Below are 19,597 nucleotides of genomic sequence, written 5' to 3' on the forward strand. Positions count from 1 at the left end.
TTGCCCAAAGAATGTACTTATGGGTTTGTTTGCTTTTATATTAAATGTGATTTCAAATCTATGTTTGAAACCTCAACTTGTGTTTCAGGTTTATGTATCTCCACATTCAAGTAGATAGAAGCTTGGTCTTTTAATGACTGGACATGCCTGCTCAAGAGTTGCCAAGATGGCGCAAAAAAAAAAAAAAAGGCTGTTTTTATTAGGAAGTTGAGCAATTGCTTGACAACACCAACCTTCTTTGCCATCACCAGTGATTTCATTGTTTAGCCACTATTTTGTACTGCAGCAAGTGTTTTTTTGTAGAATGCTAACATAATGCAGTAATCTTGGTGCAAGTATGACGACATTTGAAAGATGTGTGTTTTCTAGATCATGGTGGCAGTTCTAGGGAGACCATGAAGCGAACACAGCGACATCTAAATGACTATGCCAAGGAAGGCTTGCGAACACTCTGTGTTGCAAAAAGAGTATGTTGTCTTCTACTTTTCTCACTTCCTCTCTCCATTACTTTGAACTGAAAATGCTTTGTATTTAAAAAAAGGAAATGAGATTCATGGTGTGGTGTTTTCTCACAATTGGTCTCTAAAATGGTGCCTTTTAATTGTCTGGAAAAATTGGTATGCAAGAATATATTCCCTTTTCTTTGTTCCTGTTGTCAGTAATATGGAAGTTTGCTGTTGATTGGCAGGTCCTGCAGGAGGCCGAGTACAAGGTCTGGCTAACTGAGCATGCTTTTGCTGAAACCAGTATTGAAAACAGGGAAGAACTACTCCTAGAATCTGCTCAGCGATTGGAAACAAGCCTTACGTTATTAGGTGAGGCACTAAAATGATAGAGCATTTCATAAAAGAGAGCCTGAAAGGGACTTTCTTAATCTGTTCATCTTTTTATTAATAAACTTGATTTATTCTTTTCGTGGTCCGGTTTCCATCAAATCCTGTGCTCTGATTGGCTGGCGAGCAGGTCCATATCCTACGATATGGACCCCAGTTACGGACCTCTGGCAACTTGCTCATTCACAACAAACAACATGGTAGCAATTTTTGTCAACATTTATTTTCACATTTCTCAGGAGAATAGCATTAATTTTACATCATGGATAGCGATAACGACAGTGTTCACAGCAAAAGCAAGTTTTACTACCCTGATAAAGACGAAATAAAAGAAAACATTTCAGGAGAAAGCTAAAAACCTGTAACTGTTGCTAACGCCAAGCAAAAACATGGCTGAATCCTGAATGACTCAATTTTGTATAAATAGGGGACTACATGGGTGCCAATGTAGTTTTTTTTTTTTTTTTTTTTTTCCCCCCCCCGCCATGGAAGTGCACTTGTATACTGAGGAGGAAGCAATTTACATGACAGCCGTGAATGAGGATTCAAAATGGCAGCTCACCTCAGCTCGGTTTTCCCTTTCGGGTGCTCTCGTTTTCTGTTAGAATTTGGTAAAGAAAAAAAATATAATTTACCAGCTTAAGGTCGAGCCGTATGGTGAAATACCGTGACCTCGGCCCAGAGACCTCGGTCAGTACTTTCAAGACCTTGGTCACGGTATTTCACGATACGGACCTCCCAGCTGGTAAATAACAACATGGATATTTATTTTTTTCACGGTCCGGTTTCCATCAAATCCTGCACTCTGATTGGCTGGCGAGCGGGTCCGATCCTACGATACGGACCCCGGTTACGGACCCTGGTTATGGACCTCTGGCGACTTGCTCGTTCACAACAACAAACAAACATAGTAGCATTTTTTGGTCAACATTTATCTTTGTTTATTTATTTTTTACAAGATTTATTTATAAGATTATCACAAATCTTATAAATTTTTGCCAACATTTCTCAGGAGAATAGCATTAACTTTACAGCATGGATAGTGATAATGACAGTCTTCGCAGCGAAAGCGAGTTTTACTACCCTGAGGAAGATGAAATAAAAGAAAACATTTCAGGAGAAAGCTAAAAACCTGTAACTGTTGCTAACACCGAGGAAAAACATGGCTGAATTCTGAATGACTGAATTTTGTATATAGGGGACTACATGGGCGGCAAAATGTAGTTTTTTTTTTGTTTTGTTTTTTTCCTGCCATGGAAGTGCACTTGTATACCGAGGAGGAAGCCATTTGCATTACAGCCGTGAATGAGGATTCAAAATAGTGGCTCGGCTCGGTTTTCCCTTTCGGGCGCTCTCGTTTTCTGTTACAATTTGGTAAAGAAAAAAATATATTATTTACCAGCTTAAGGTCGGTCCATATGGTGAAATACCGTGACCTCGGCCTTGAATACAGAGGGTCTCGGTCAGTACTTTCAAGACCTTGGTCACGGTATTTCACGATATGGACCTCCTAGCTGGTAAATTAACATGTATGTATTAAGTGTGTTTTTGAAAATGAGATCTGCTTTTTTATTTATTTTTTTTATATAAAGGTAGTTGCTATTTTTAGCACTTTTTGTAATATTTTATAAAGACTACCTTATAGCCCAGTCAATGAAATGTATGCTTAAATGAAATGTTTCAGTGTCTGGTTGGGTGTGCTGTAAAATAGAAGAAAAACTGTTTACATGTTTACAATTTCATGCTCCAGCATCCAGTCAAAAAGCTATCTGTACTTGCCTACTAGTACGAAATACTCCAGCTCCAGAAATATTGTTCAGATGAAAACTTGCCATCCATTTGTGCCAAATTATGCCGTCTGTCTTAGCCTTGTGTTTTGGCCATGTCTTTGGTGGGTAAACCAGAAAAAAGGATGTAATTTTTTTTTTCTTTTTTTAATATAAAGTGTCTAGGTCACCTATCCATCCATTATATATAGACCCCTCGTGTGTGACATCACACATCATGTGATAATTTCTCCTGGGGGACAACCAGACACCGTCTTTCTTGTAAGCAAGGCTTAAAATCTGTCTTAACCTCCTAGGGCTTAGCGGTCACATGCGTGGACAGCACTTTATGGAAATTCGGAACAAGAATCCACATATGTGGACATACTTTTTCTCTAAAAGTACATCTTATCAAAAGATGATGCTTAGTTTTTATTCTAATCAGGTTCTAATAAGCCCAAATAGCAAAGAGAAATAAAAAATGCATGTAAAAAAAACAGCTTGGGCCTTAGGAGGTTAAATATGGTCCATTTTTGTGCTGTTTTTGGCTGTTCCAATCGTTCAAATCAAGAAAAAGATAGAAGGTATTACAGTCTCCCTGGAATTTTGTCTTGAACTTCTGACTGTGGCTTAGGAACTTGACTTGGGCATTTCTTTAGAAAGGAAAATCTCTGATCTGGGAGTAGGAGCTTTTTATCCATAAGGGTCATGGGGGAAGCTGGAGCCAATCCCAGCTGACTTTGGATGAGAGGTGGGGTACACCCTGTGCAAGTCATCAGTCTATCGCAGTGCTAACAAACAGACAAACAATCTTTTGCACATTCACACCTATGGGCAATTGAGTAGCCAGTTAATCTAATCCACATGTCTTTCGACTGTGGAAGGAAACCCGCACAGGGAGAATGTGGAAACTTGGTACAGTCGGCCGCAAGGTTGGAAACCATAACCTTTTTGCTGTGAGGTGACTGTGCTAACCACTGCACCACTGTGCTGCCCACATCTAGCTCACTGTTTCTTAATTCTAGGTCATGGAGTACCACTACAGTGAACTAGATCATAAAAGCTTGCAAAGCAGGGCTGTTGTGTTAAAGTGCATCTCATGTAAAAATCCTCTGTGTTGCTCAGTACAGAGTTTATAAACTGAATCCTAAAGCAACATCAGCACAAGCAGTGTGTGTTGGGAGCCTCATGAAATTGGTTTCCCTCTCCAAGAAGCTGCACACAAGCCTAAAGGCTCGGTCCCACTGGCCGATGGACACAAAACGTATGCAAAAAGGACACAGCGGACGAGCAAAATTTCGGGGGTGGCTCTATCCGTTTTCATCCGCTCCAGAAATGGACAAAATTGGCGAAAATTTGCGAAAACAGAACGGAAAAGAACGGACGTGGGTAGTATATAGCGGGGATGTTAAACGCATGTTCATAGGAAGCCTAGCGGATGAAAGCGGATGGAAGTGGATGACAGCTCCGAAGGGGTTACCGGTGATAACTGAGAAGCGGACGCATAGCAGAAAGAGCGGATGCATAGCGGATTAAGGGGCTGCATCACGTACGCCTAACGGAAACAAAGGGCATGTTGCGCGGATGTATATCGGATGCAGACCGATTGTCCGCTAGTTGTCCTTCTACATACTCTAGACATACTCCAGACATCCTCAATATACGAGATACATCCCAGATATAAACGCTTTGTCCGTTTTGAATACTTTATATACGAGATGCATACGCTTACATCCTTTCTATTTCCGTGCTACTAACGATGAATAGACGTTTCATGTACCTTATCTTTCCTCCCTCTTTCCGTTTTCAGCTGCAGCGGATGTGAGTTGCGAGGATGCCCAGAGGATGCAGAGAGGATACAGCAGACGTTTAACGGATGATAACGGACATAGAACGTTTGTTGCTCGTATATGTCGCGGATTTACATCGTACACGGCGGAAAGTTCATCCGTTCTAAAAGTTTTGTGCAGCTCAAAACTTTTTGCGCGGATGAAATCACAGTGGACGGATGCTCGATGGATAGAGCGTATGAAGCACGTATGCAATGAGTACACAACGGATGCATAGCGTTTTCCAACGGATGGCAAAGATTTTTTTACGTTTTACATCCTCTTTGCATCCGTAAGTGCAGTGGGACCGGGCCTTAAGATCACGATGGCTAAGGCCAAGTGTTAGCAAGAGTGGTGTAAAGCATGCCACCTCTGGACACTGGAGCAGTGGAAAGGTGTTCTGTGGAGTGATGAATCGTGCTTCACTATAAAGCAGTCTGATGGATTAATCTGGGTTTGGCAGATGCCAGGAAAATGCTACGTACCAAAATGCATATTGCCAACAGTAAAGTTTGGTGGAAGAGCGATAATGCTCTGGGGTTGATTTTTCAGGGTTTGGGTGAGGCCCCTTAGTTCCAGTGAAGGTTGATGTTAATGCAACAGCATACAAAAGCACTTTAGACAAATGTATGCTCTCAACTTTGTGGCAATAGTTTGGAGAAGCACCTTTCCTGTTCCAGTGTAACTGTACCCCTGTGCTTAAAGCATGTTCCATAGCCAAAATGTGGCTTTGATGAGTTTGGTGTGGAGCAACACTAGTGGCCTGCATAGAGCCCTGACATTATCCCCACTGAACACCTTTGGGATGAAATGCAATGTTGATTGTAAGCCAGGCCATCTTGCTTGACCTCAGTGACTCACAAATGCTCTTTTGACTGAATAGGCACAAATTTGATGCCTTAAAATGGCGCTGCTCTGCTGGCGACACGCATATCTGCTCTGATAATCCTCAGCGTTTTGTTTGTTTGTTTGTTTGTTTGTTTGTCATTTGATGTTATGTGGATAAAAGAAACAAAAGCAGCTGAGTCCTGGCCGAAAGGGGCTTGCAGTAGTACATTTCCCGGTACCTACTTGGCAAAGTTTTCACTTTTTATTGGACTGTGTTTGTTTGTGCGAGCAATGGATATGTGGCTAGCACGACGTTACAACACACCTGTTGTCTACGATCGCAAAACTCTCCTAGCCCTCCGGACTACATCAAGAAATTCCGATCACATATCCCTGGCACTATTGGCTGATGTACCAAAAGAATTGGAAAGAAAGTCACATCACCTGTGGAGTAAACAGGCCAGATTGCTTCTTCCGACCCTCGGCAAAGGCCAACCAACCCCGAGGAGGAAGCGAGGGAGACGGGGCGGCATTAGGAGCAAACTGCGGCAGAGGAAATTTAGACCAGCATTACCCCCCATGATTCTAGCGAACCTACGGTCCATACAAAACAAGATTGACGAAATAAGAACATACGCCAGGTACTCTTTTGAATTCCGCGAAGCGGCTCTGCTTTGCTTTACTGAAACTTGGCTGCACGCTGGTGTACCAGACTCCCTCTATAATATTGAAGGGTTTTCACTCGTTCGCGCAGACAGAAATAAAAACTCAGGGAAAGCTAGAGGGGGCGGTGTCTGTGCATACATCAATGAACGGTGGTGCCGTCAGTATTCAGTAAAACAGACAACTTGTAACAGTGACTTTGAACTGTTGGCTATGGGGCTAAGACCTTTTTACCTCCCACGGGAATTTGGCTGCATCTTGCTATTTGTTGTTTATGTCCCACCCAGCAGCAAAATGCACCGTGCTGCAGCTGCAATAGCAGAGTGTGTGCAATCTGCAGCAACAGTTTCCTGAAGCCCCTGCCATTATCTTAGGTGATCTGAACACTTGCAGCCTGGAGAAAGCTCTGCCAGGGTTTCATCAGGTTATTAAGTGCAAAACAAGGAAGGGAAATTTATTGGACAAATGTTACACAAACATAAGCAATGCATATACATCTAGAAGTAAACCACCAGTGGCAAACTCTGATCACAATGTGATGCACCTTATCCCAACTTATCGGATTAAACTGAAAAGCTGTAAGCCTCAGAAAAAATTGATACCAGTGTGGACTAAAGACAACAAAGAGACACTGGGTGCTTGTTTTGATTGCACTGACTGGGAGGTGCTAAGGGAAAACACTCTGGACTTAGCTTGCATTGTTACAACAGATTACATAAACTTCTGTGTTGAATCCATAATCCCAACGAAAACTGTCAAGGTGTACCCCAACAATAAAACATATATAACGAAGGATATTAAACAAATAATGAATGAAAGGAAATTGGCTTTCAAACAAAACAATACCCAGGAGCTGAGGAGGAAAGACAAGGAATTTAGGGGGAGGATAAGGAAGGCAAAGGACACACACAGAGAAAACATCTGGAGGAACTGTTTAAGACCAGTGATTCAAGGAAAATGTGGAGTGTCATGAAAAACATGGCAGGGATGCCAAGCAAACAATGCAAGCCCTTTAGAACAACTGATGAGCTGGTGTCTGCTGTGGAGTTGAACTCTTTTTTTTTCACTAGGTTTGAAGTGCCCGGGACTGAGGAAAGCTGCACAGACATCCTTAAGTCAGTCACTGTACACCCAGATGACAGAGTACACATATCAGTACAGCAGGTGGCCCAGGCGTTCCAACATCTTAATGCACGGAAGTCTAATGCCGCTTTTCCACTACAAACGCGGCTGAGTCGGGCTGAGCCGTGCCGTGCTGAGTCGGGCTGAGCGGGGCTGTTGGAGTTGCATTTCGACTACAACCGCGCTGAACCGTGCTGGCTGGAAGTGGGTGGACACACTGGGTGGAGTTAGCGAAAGTGGGTGGACGTCAGGTGATGTCGTTAAGCAGCGCAAACAGTGACCTCAGTGAGCTTTTAAGCGGTAGTCTCACGACCCGAATAGTAAACAATAAACATGGAGGACATGGAGTCGTTAGTGTTGCTGGTCTTGGTGCTGTGGCTTGTTGTCACCGACAACGCCAACATATACTGGCAAGAGCGTATAGATGAGGCGAGGCGCATAAGGCTTCAGAAATTCTCGTAATTCGTAATTCTTCTCCTTCCGGGTTTGCGGTGTTTACAGATCCCAGCGCGCTCGCGGGGCGTGTGTGGGCATGTGAGGACACTCCTCCTCACCAATCAGTGCACAGGGGAGTGTCTGCTCACGCCCCCAGCCTCAGTCGGCTCGCTTTGGCTCGCTTCAGCCCCACTCCAAAACGGTGCGAGTTTTAGGGGCTAAGCAGGGCTGAAGCGAGCTGAGTCGTGCTGGTTTTTGGTAGTCGAAACGCGAGCCGTGTCGGGCTGAAGCGAGCTGAAAAAGGGTAGTGGAAAAGGGCCATAAGGGCCCAGATAACATCACAGCCTCTGTTCTGAAGACGTACAGCAAAGAGCTGGCCCCTGCGTGGCAGCCCATCTTCCAACAATCACTGGATACACACACTGTCCCCACTGCTTGGAAAATGTCACGTGATCCCACTTCCAAAGAAAACGTGCCCAAAGGAGTGCAACGATTTCAGACCTGTGGCTCTGACGTCCATTCTGATGAAGTCACTGGAACGAATCATTTTGCCCCTTGCTCTCCAGGTCAGTGCAGAGCAAATTGGACCAATATCAGTTTGCCTACAAGTGTGGCCGCAATACTGAAGATGCCGTTGCTACTCTTACACACAGTGTTTTAAAACACTTGGACTCACCAAATCATAAACCATATGCCAGAGCACTGTTTATTCCTCTGCTTTCAATACCATCAGACCGGACTTACTTCTCTCAAAAATGCAGCAGCTAGACATTAATCCTTATCTTATTCATTGGTACCACTCTTTTCTAATCCATAGGCAACAGCTGGTCAGAATCAACAACACGCTTTCCCCCGTGGTCACAACGAGCAGTGGCGCACCACAAGGATGCGTGAGCTCTCCTCTGCTCTTCACAATTTGCACCAACGACTGTACCATCAATACCCCCGACCAGTATCTCATCAAATTCTCTGATGATATGGTACTGGTGGCATTGATGACAGAGGAGATGCAGCCTGACCTCTACTACGAGAGTGTGAGAAGAGTGGTCCAATGGGGTGAGCAGAATGCCCTCACTTTGAATCCCATCAAAACGGAGGAGGTCATTTTTGGCACAGTTCAACATACACCAGCCCCAGTCATAATTCAGGACAAACCCATAACACAGTCGGCATTTTTTAAATATCTAGGAGTATATGTGGACAGTGTCTTCTCCTGGTCACAGCATGTGGACTTCATTTGCAACAAAGTTCAGCAGAGAATATACTTTCTAAGAAGACTGAGATCCTTTGGTGCCAGCAAGGAGATCTTGTATCAATTCTTCACATCCACAATACAAAGCATTTTACAATATGGGGGGGCAGTCTGGTTCTGTGGCCTCTCAATCCAACTAAAAAATAGGATACTCAGACTTCTGAATATTTGCTCAAAACTGGTAGGCCACACTTTGGAGGGAAATTTTTTGGACAGTTGCAGTAAACACACACTCAGGATGGCAGACAAGATTGCTCTGGACCCTTCCCATGTGCTGAATCAGGAGTACGAGCTCCTCCCTTCCGGAAGACGTTTCAGAATGCCTAGCTGCCGAAGAAACAAATATAAACACTCTTTTCTCCCTCATTCTATATCACTGCTCAACCAAAGGAGAACAAAATAGCCCTCATACACATTTACATGGAATACATATTTCATTCAATATTATATTACACATCCCAGGAACATTTAAGGTTTTTAATTTATTGGACTGTGCTGCCCTAATAGCTTATGGACCTAGATGCATGACCGGACTCTGTAGGCCATATTGTGTTTGTGTCTTTTATTGTGCGTAGATTGTGGATTGTGGAGAAGTGCAATGCAAGACAAATTTCTGTGCAAACAGACATTAAAGTATTATCTTATCTTATTTCCACAGACACACCAAAATGAATTCCCATGGTTTTAGAATGGGATGTCCAATAAGCTCATGTATATGTGTTGGTCAGTCATGCACATACATTTGGCCATATTGTGTACTATACCATTTAAGACAGCATTACTACTTTTATTTATAATATATATAATTTTATTTATTTTTTTAAACTCTTGGCACAATCACAAACCTTCCTGTCTTCAGGAGCGACAGGTATAGTGGACCGATTGCAGGAAGATGTTCCAGAGACCATTGAAGCTTTACAGAGAGCAGGGATTAAAGTATGGGTGCTCACAGGGGACAAACAGGAGACAGCCATTAACATTGCATGTGCCTGTAAACTCTTACGAACAACTGACCAGTTACTTACTGCCAACTGTGACAGCAAGGTGAGATGATATCAAATTATCTTATGTATTCAAAGAGTAGACAGTGTGTTCAGTTTATTAAGTTTCTTTTATAACCCTAACTGTAGTGTAAATATTGTGTGTATGTGTTTTTCCTTCACAGGAAGCATGTGAAGCTTGCCTTTTAGAACTCCAGCAGGAGATTAGAATGGCTAAAGACAGGGGTTTGTCTAACTGTGATTTGGCTATGTCTCAAGATGATGCTGGCATCTCGGGCTTTACACTAGTGATTGATGGTCGCACATTAGACTTTGCCTTGCAGAAGGAGTTACAGAAGGTATTCCTGGATGTAACAGTCAGTTGCCGATCAGTCATATGCTGTAGATCTACCCCTCTGCAAAAGAGCCAAGTTGTTCGACTTGTTGGTGACTCACTGGGGGTCATGACCCTTGCTATAGGTCAGTATGTGTTCTATGACAGTGTTCTAGTAATTGGTTTGACTGTTTGAGTCAGACGATAGGTGCAGCCACAGTGCGTTTCCTGAATATTTTCAGAAACCACACTACTATCTCCATGATCATGTCATGTCAGGGTTATGGACACCAGAACATCACACCCATATGTTGTTGTTCCCCGAACTGTTGCCACAAAGTTCAAAGCACACAGTGGTGAAGGTAGTCATTGCATGCGGTCATGTTACAGTTTCTCTTGAAAGTTATTAGAGCAGCAAAGTGGGGACTAAATCTAGAATGGGATGTTCAAAAAGCACATATGGAGGTGATTGGTCAGGTGTCTATAAACCTTTTGGTCATTATAATATATTTGAATCACTATTTTAGCAGTGTTTGTTCACTTTCGTTTTATTAAAAACAATCTGTCAATACGATGTTGCACCAGGAAATGCTGTCAATATTAAGTATGCATTCATTCAGTCATTGCACATTTTGACGAATACAACAGAACATAAAATGGATATTGCAGTGTATTTCTGAAATAGACTGTGTTTGTATGTCTTACTGTAATGTGCTAAATTTTGTGTGTGTCTGGGGTGGGGGTATTCAGGTGATGGAGCAAATGATGTCAGTATGATTCAGGTGGCAGATGTGGGTGTTGGCATCTCGGGTCAGGAAGGCATGCAGGTATGCTTATTCATGCCTCCTATTCTTTTTCTTTTTTTTCCCCCCTGAGCTCCTGTTTCTGGAGTTATTGGGGTGTCAGATTTCAGCATTGACCTCAGTATAGAGGCTACATCTGTACAAACCCTGGAGACTTGCAATTGATACACCTTGTGCTTGTCAGTAATGGAAACCGCTTCTCTGTCTGGTTCAAACTCTTAAATGCTTTAGTCATGAGCTCAACAGACTACTCCTTAAACGGTTTAAGAATCACTGATCGCAATGAAATGTGTATATACAAGTACTTTTAGTATTACGGAAACATTTATGGTGTTTTAAGGATTAGGCTATTGTCATAATGTACGTTAGGAATCAATTTGTAATCTCTGTGTACTTCTGTCAGATGTGAAAATGACTAAAGGTGAAAAGGAAATAAAATATTTAAGGTTGCTCCAGATTTCTCACCACTGGTATTGATGTTCATCTCTGTGTTAGCCCTGTGATAGATTGGCGAACTGCCCAGGGTATACCCTTCTCTCATGCAGTGGCAGCTGTGATTTGGCTCCAGCTCCCTTTGCAGTATAGATAATGGATAGATGGATGGCTTCTGTTATATCTCTGAAAATCTATGTAAATTTATTCAGTCCAAAACTAAAATCCCTCTTTTATGTAGCTGTGACAAATGTGTTTACTATGCAGTTAGCTATGTGTTAACGATACAAAAATGCAACAAAGTTGCTGACTTTTATTAAGTTGTCTGTCTCCTTTTTGGACTCGGTCATACTTGGGCTCAGACACACTGTTGGAGTTCCCCAGTGTAGGACTGAGCCCAAGTATGACCGAGTGGATGCCCCCCCCCCCCCCCCCCCCCATCTACTTGCGCATTATTTGTGAAGGTTTAATGGTAATACTAGGCTATATAAAGTTATTTAAACAATTTATTCTACAACACAATTTTATTAATTTCAAATCAAATATTCAAACATGCACTGAAAAATTGGAATGCACTCTCCATTTCTTCTACATCTTCATATATACCACGAAACAATATGAATGAGTGTACAGTACTTTACCAACTGAATGAGAGTAAGTAATGGGACATTGTGCCTGATTCTGTTATGTGCTCTCAAGGCTGTGATGTCCAGTGATTTTGCCATCTCCAGATTTAAATATCTGAGGAAACTCCTGCTGGTTCATGGGCACTGGTGCTACACACGACTAGCTAACATGATCTTGTACTTCTTTTATAAGAATGTTGTGAGTATCAGATAACACACAGATTTATTCTAGGAGACAAGAACATGAAACAGCTTTAGAAACATGGTTGAATTGTATTCTGTACTTTCTCTCTAGATGTATGTGAATCTGCTGTTCTGGTTCCAGTTCTTCTGCGGGTTCTCAGGAAGCACCATGAGTAACTCTTGGGTGCTCATCTTCTTTAACTTGTTATTTACATCAGCTCCACCGCTGCTGTATGGCGTACTGGATAAAGATGTGTCTGTTGATACACTCCTGTCCCTGCCACAGCTCTACAAAGCTGGACAGAACTCTCAGGTGGGAAAATACCCTAACTGTCCTCCTGCATGATCTGTTGGTACACTCTTTATGTTCAGCACAGTATCTTGGGTGTATCTTGTTGTATGCACTTTTTTTTTTTTTTCAGGCCACTTGAATCACTATTGACCCTTTTCCAACCTTTTTTAATTGCTATTAACCCCCCCCCCCCCCCCAAGTTGGAGGAATATGTTGAGACTGTGAACTATTTTAATGCCCATTAGTTTTCATATACAATTCCTTAAATTTCCCTGTAACAAAACGGTTATTAATCAATCTGTCCTAACTTAATTCTCTGAAATCGTACAATCTTTTTCTTTATCAATTAAATCTTTTTTGGGGGGGTTAACAGTGATGTGTAATCTGCTCATGTGCTTCTCTTTGCTTGCAGGCCTACCTCCCCTCCACCTTCTGGCTGAACATGCTGGATGCATTTTACCAGAGCCTGGTCTGCTTCTTTATTCCATACTGTGTGAGTTCATATGAAGGTCCACTACATTGTCTGCGTATATTCATGACACTGCTTTGCATTTGCTGTTTTGAACAATATTGTATAAATATTCAAATATAACAGGATCTATTTATAGCACTACTCCTCCAAGCATGGCCTGCACTTTGTACATAAGGGCGTTGTCATACTGGAACAGGATTGGGTCCCTTATTTACAGTCACAGGAAGTTGTAATGCTACAGTGTATACGTATATAGATGTCCTGTACAATTCTATGCTTCCAACTTTGTAGCAGCAGTTTGGGGATGACCCATACATGGGTGTGATAGTCAGGTGTCCACAAACTTTTGCCCATGTACTGTAGTGTATTTTGTAAACACTTTTTTTTTTTTTTCCCCCCCTTTTCCCTGTTGCACCACTCAGAAGCTTCAAGAAGTTTGAAAGTAGAAAAGCCTTGGTTTTCTCAACATGAGGCTGATTTTATGGAGGGGTTTTTTCCCTATCTTTAATCCAGAGTGTGGTCTTTCAATTTATGAGCAGTATCTATTCATTTCACGTTCAGATTTGAAGTGTTTTTTCCTTCAAAGCCTGCCCCCTCTCTCAAATAGCCCATGCTTGCATGCAAAAGTGCACGTTACTGTTTAATTGGAAGCCAATGTGCTATGAGGCTACTTTGTGAAGCTATTTATAGTAAAAATAAATATGGACACTGATTTATGTATTGACTCCAAAGGTCCAACCAGAAAACAGGAAGTACATATACTGGTAATAAGGCCCTGGATGGCAGGAGTGGATGAACCCAGCTGAACAGTTATCACCTGTAAATAAAGCAAACACACCCACAGAGGCAGTGATGATTTTATTAGTCAACATCATACCTTGCTTTCTGTTGCTTGGTGACCCTTTTTTTCTTTTTTAATTTATTTTATTTTTTTAAAATGTGGTCATTTCACAAAAATCCACGAGATTGCACAGAAACCTGTGAGCAGAAGATTTGTGAGTGCATAAAATTAGTCTGAGTGTAAGGAGGTGGACTCAAACTGAAGTACAGGACATTTGAGCAAGAAACAGTACACTGTAAAAAAAATATTTGTTGTTTTAACTTAAAGTTAGTGCAAGGGCTGACTTAAAATTTTGAGTTCACTGGAATTCACATAGTAAGTTAAATTGTTGTGAACTTACTATATTAATTTCAGTGAACTCAAAATTTTAAGGCAGCCCTTAAGGCAACCCTTGCACTCACTTTTTTAAGTTAAAACAACAAATCATTTTTTACAGTGTACATCTGAGTGCAGGCAAAGAGTTTTTGAGCAGGAGCAGAGGTAATGTGTCTGCAGGGGCTACTTGAGACAGAGGGCAGGTTTTGAGGGAAAACATTACAAAATCTGAATGCTGCTCTCAAATTGAAAGACCACACTCTTGATTAAAGATGGGGGGGAAAAACTCCATAATGGTTACCCATGCTTAAATCAAAGTCCTTTCCCACGTCATGTGGTGCATAGGCCGGCGCCAATCTCTGTAGCCCTCGGCCTCTCGCTTATTACATAGCTAGGGTTACAGTAGGGGGCTAGTCCTCTGGTAACCGCAAGAGTTTAACTTCCCACTCACATCTGTATTGCAGCATGCCTTGCCAGACAGCAGTAGGTACCATTTTTATGATGGTCTTTGGTATGACCCGACCGTGAGTAGAACTCACACTCTCCCGATCGAGAGGCGGACACGCTAACCACTAGGCCAACTTGCAGTTGCTTAAATCACAAAACATATTTAATTTAAAAAAAATCTTGTTAAAATGCAAGAGAGGGGGGCGTCGTGGCTCAGGTGGATAAGGCGCCATACCATAAATCCGGGGGCCCGGGTTCAATTCCGACCCGAGGTCATTTCCCGATCCCTCCCCATCTCTCTCTCCTGCTCATTTCCTGTCTCTACACTGTCCTATCCAATAAAGGTGAAAAAAGGCCCAAAAAAATCTTTAAAAAAAAAATGCAAGAGAGACATGCCACAGAGTGAACTAATGTTTGTGGCTGAACTTCAAATTATGTGCTGTGCATGAGGACACATGAGCACATCATAAAACTGATGTTGCCTCTTAAATCATTAAAGGAAACTTTGGCAAAAAGCCACTACACTTCTGATGGGTTGGGTTTTTTGTTTGTTTTTTGTCGTAGAGAAATTATCCCTGTTAGAATCTTCCTGATTAAATGTATCTGTGACAATTCTGTTTGACCAATCAGTGATCTGCACCGTATTGATGATCCCCCTTTCATGTCCTCGGCTTGATTCACATGGTACCTGAGCAAGAGGAATAACCAAATTAAGCAGGGGTAGTTGAGTACAGCACAGATCATATGTAATTGGAAATGACAAAAAAAAAATTGTTGCACTGTCTAGTGAAAGTGTTTAGTTACTCACCATGATTTCTCATTAATTTGTTGCCAGGCATGTATTATGATGTTACACAATCTTCTTATTTGCTTATGTGTTGTGTCTTTATCAGACGTACGCAGGTTCCGACATTGATCTATTCTCTTTTGGTTCTCCTATCAATGGTTCAGCTCTTCTCATCATCCTTCTGCACCAGGTCATAGAGAGCCACACGTTGGTGAGTCATTCAAAAACATTGTAGAATCAATCAAAATGATTCTTTAATGGATTATCAATGTTTCCTCTACCATTACTAGTGAATCTCAAAAAATTAGAATATTGTGAAAAAGTTCAATATTTTCCATCAGTTATTTAAGAAAGTGAAAATGTTATATATGATAGACTCATTACACATAAACTAAAATGTTTCAAGCATTTTTCTATTTTAATCAGTATGGGATACAGTACAAAAACATAAAAAAAACCCTCTCAAAATATTAGAATATTTCATTTCGAGTTTGAGTAAAACAGTATGAACACAGTGTATCTCTCGGTCTAGTTCAGTACACACAACCACAATCATGGGGAAGACTGCTGACTTGACTGTTGTCCAGAAGGTGATCACTGATGCCCTCCGTAAGGAGGGTAAGCCACAAAAGGTCATTGCTGAAAAGGGTGGCTGGAAAAGGTGCACAAGCAACAGGGATGGCCGCAGTCTTGAGAGGATTGTCAAGAAAAGTTGATTCAAGAACTTGGGAGAGCTTCACAAGGAGTGGACTGAGACTGGTGTCCGTGTATCAAGACCCATCACGAACAGACATCTTCAAGAAAGGGGATACAACTTTCGCATTCCTAATATCAAGCTACTCCTGAGCCAGAGACAATGTCAGAAGTGTCTTATCTGGGCTAAGGAGAGAAAGAAATGGCCTGTTGCTCAGTGGTCCAAAGTCCTCTTTTCAGATGAAAGTACATTTTGCATTTAATTTGGAAATGACAGTTCTAGAGTCTGGAGGAAGAGTGGAGAGGCACAGAATCCAAGGTATTTGAAGCCCAGTGTGAAGTTTCCACAGTCTGTGATGATTTGGGGTGCCATGTCATCTGCTGGTGTTGGTCCACTGTATTTTATCAAGTCCAAAGTCAACACAGCCATTTACCAGGAGATTTTAGAGCACTTCATGCTTCTATCTGCTGACGAGCTTTTTGGAGATGCTGATTTCCTTTTCCAGCAGGACTTAGCACCTACCCACAGTGCCAAAACTACTACCAAATGGTTTGCTGACCATGGTATTACTGTGTTTGATTGGCCAGCCAACTTGCCTGGCCTGAACCCCATAGAGAATCTATGGGGTATTGTCAAGAGGAAGATGAGAAACACCCGACCCAAAAATACAGATACGCTGAAGGCCACTATCAAAGCAACCTGGGCTTCAATAACACCTCAGCAGTGCCACAGACTGATCACCTCCGTGCCACACCGCATTGATGCAGTAATTCTTTAGGAGCCCCAACCAAGTATTGAGTGTATAAATGAATATACTTTTCAGAAGTTGGACATTTCTGTATTGTAAATCCTTTTTTTGATTGATCTTGGGGAGTATTCTAATAATTTGAGATACTGGATTTCTGATTTTCATGAGCTAGAAGCCATAATCATCAAAATTAAAACAAAAAAGGCTTTAAATATTTCACTTTACATGTAATGAATATAGAATATATGAAAGTTTACCTTTTTGAATTATGAAAAAAAAGGAACTTTTTCATGGTATTCTAATTTTTTGAGATGCACAAGTATATTGGGGGGAATGATATATAAAATGCTCTGTCTGTCTGTCTGTCTGTCTCTTGATTTCTTTAGTATGTAGCCGTGTAATAACTGAGATAATGTATAGTGAGCCAGTTATTATTGCAAAAAAAAACAATGATTCAAGACCTGCATCATCCTGTCAGGGTTTATTTCACAATAATGACCAGCTGACTGTAAATGATCCCTTACATCATTAAGGAAAACTACATGAAACCAAACTGCTATCACTAATTGATTGTGAACGTTATAGGGTAGGTTCCCAAAAAGACCAAATTCTGTTCATCTGTAGTATTAGGTTTGGACTAGATTTACATATTTATCTATTGTGTGGGTTGTTGGGTCCGTCCCGTCCCCCGGTTAACACTGGTTTGTGTGATCTACAGACATGGCTCCATGCAGCGGTGTTGATCAGCAGTGGCATCTTCTACTACGTCTTCGTTCTAATCTTCAGTATTACATGTGTGACATGTAACTCTCTCACGAACCCATTTGGCATTGAGACCAGACTGATGTCTGATCCACTGTATTACTGTGTGTGTGGACTCACTACTGTCCTAGCACTGCTGCCCAGGTACACACCCCTATACATACAGTACATACACTTACAAACAACTCTAGGACAGCCTGCCTGCTAAACTGCTAAAATTCAGTTCATATCCTCTTCCTCTCTCTCTCTCTCTCTCTCTCTCTCTCTCTCTCTCTCTCTCTCTCTGTGTCTCCCTCCCTCCTTCCCAGGATCCTGTGTCGTACCCTCTCTAACTCCCTCTGTCCATCTGACTTGGTGAAGGCTCAGAAACTGGACAAGTCATCCACAGGGCAGTATTGGCACAGTATCCATCACCGGAGAGAAAACAAATCTGCCAAAGAAAAATTAAACTCCAGGCCCATCCCTCGGACTCTCAGTGTGAATGCTGACATGCCCCACTTTGCGAACTGCAGTTCAGAAACTGGTCCTGTACTCTCCTGATCCATGAGCTAAAGCTGCCTCAATACTAAGAAACTGAGAATAAAAAAAACAGACAAATCTCCAAACTGGCTTTACTTTGACTAGTGTTTACTGTAACTGACATTCTTTCACATTCCCATCTTTTTGGATCAAAACTACACCCGTTACCCATACCAGTTTTCCATATCTGTATGTACGTACTATGTGGTGTTCGCTGTAGACAGTAAAAAAAAAAATTTCTTAATAATAAGTGAAATGCACAAGTATGGACATTTAAAAAAAAAAAAAAGGGGTTACACCTTCCTGACACAAGTAAATTTCAACTTTTAAAATATGAGTATACTGTGAAAATGTTCATAACCTTTTGTACTTTCAAGGTTGGACTTGGTTTTGTTGGACAAGAATGGTGCTACGTTTTAGTGCACTATGCTATAATAAGTCAATGAATACTAAAATAATGGGGAAAAAAAAGGCTTTCATCAGAGACGTTACTGTAAGAACTGTGACTCCAAATGAGTTTCAGAAGACTGCTTATAAAAGGAGAAAATGAGTGGCATAAGGTTTGATTGTTGAAGACTTACTTCCACGCTGGCCTTAGGTGGATAACATTTGTCTATCCCTAGTCTAGGGGAAACTACATAGAATTTAATGTTTTGGCCGGCAAAGTGCGAAGTGACCCAAATGAACCGGTTCCAATCTGATCTCGCCAACAGTGGACGATATGCCCAAGTAATAGCCTGTTCTTTAGCAACACAAACAGGAACTAGCAATTTTGTTAGGAGTAATGTTTACATTTACGTGTTCAGCATTTGGTAGACACCCTGAGAAGGATTTTAGTTTCCATCAAAATCATATCCTAGCACTTAAAGGTCAGGGTCTAAGTAATATTAAGTTAAAACCATGGTAGACAGAAGTTTGTTGTTGGACAAGATGAGGATTTTTAGTGCTCGTTGTTGAAACAAATGTTACAGAGGGCAGAAAAAAGACAAAAAAAAAAAGTCTGTTGAAGTTTATCATTCAATACAAGCATTAATTTAAACCAAGGATTAATAAGACTCCTGTCCTGCAGAATTTTTTTCTATTCAACACACCTCATCCTACTTATGAGGGATGGATAAATTATGCAGGTTGGTAGGCCTCCAAACCACACTGCACAAGTAATGCTGAACTTTCGACAGGCTTTAAGAGTATTAAGTTTGGGGGCATGAATACAGACGGACAACTTTTTAAAAGAACTGTATGTAAGTTTACTTGTAACTGCAAAATATGAACAAAATACTATAACATGAAATAGTTTAGCAGGGATATACCTTGTGACTTAAATGTTGATGTAAATTTTAACATTAATCAATGCCGGCTGCGCCCCCCCCCCCCCCCCCCCCCCCAAAAAAAAAAAAAAACTAACAAGATCTGGTTTAGGAAGTTCACAGCATGCAATAAATTTAGTCATTTGTTAGAGGGCTCATTTATATATTGCAGCATTCTGCAGTACCAGTATTGTAATAATTAACATTTTATGTTCAAATTTTTCAGCAAGTGTAAAACGTAGTGTTTGACTGAATTGTTCATATGGTTTTCTTTTTCTGTAGTCAGTGCTTCTGTAGTCAATGCCTTATGCAGTTCACTGCTGCTGA

At 41.4% G+C, this 19,597-nt stretch overlaps 1 protein-coding gene across 4 annotated transcripts in view; it reads left to right on the forward strand.

Moving 5' to 3' along the window:
* The window catches only part of atp10d (ATPase phospholipid transporting 10D), a 68,720-nt gene extending 49,384 nt beyond the window's left edge, over nt 1-19,336 (forward strand). For 3 of the 4 annotated variants that reach the window (XM_060925677.1, XM_060925679.1, XM_060925680.1), the window contains 11 exons: nt 370-467; nt 689-815; nt 9,588-9,772; nt 9,894-10,188; nt 10,793-10,869; nt 11,977-12,102; nt 12,199-12,399; nt 12,791-12,871; nt 15,347-15,451; nt 17,401-17,588; nt 17,753-19,336. In XM_060925677.1, coding sequence (XP_060781660.1) covers nt 370-467; nt 689-815; nt 9,588-9,772; nt 9,894-10,188; nt 10,793-10,869; nt 11,977-12,102; nt 12,199-12,399; nt 12,791-12,871; nt 15,347-15,451; nt 17,401-17,588; nt 17,753-17,984 — 1,715 coding nt within the window. In that variant the 3' untranslated portion in view covers nt 17,985-19,336. The remainder of the gene's footprint in view (nt 1-369; nt 468-688; nt 816-9,587; nt 9,773-9,893; nt 10,189-10,792; nt 10,870-11,976; nt 12,103-12,198; nt 12,400-12,790; nt 12,872-15,346; nt 15,452-17,400; nt 17,589-17,752) is intronic. The other variant, XM_060925678.1, reaches the window with a different exon arrangement.
* The last annotated feature ends 261 nt before the right edge of the window (nt 19,337-19,597 follow it).

This window comes from Neoarius graeffei, chromosome 7, assembly GCF_027579695.1.
Source record: "Neoarius graeffei isolate fNeoGra1 chromosome 7, fNeoGra1.pri, whole genome shotgun sequence".
In the NCBI taxonomy this organism is placed as follows: Eukaryota; Metazoa; Chordata; class Actinopteri; order Siluriformes; family Ariidae; genus Neoarius; species Neoarius graeffei.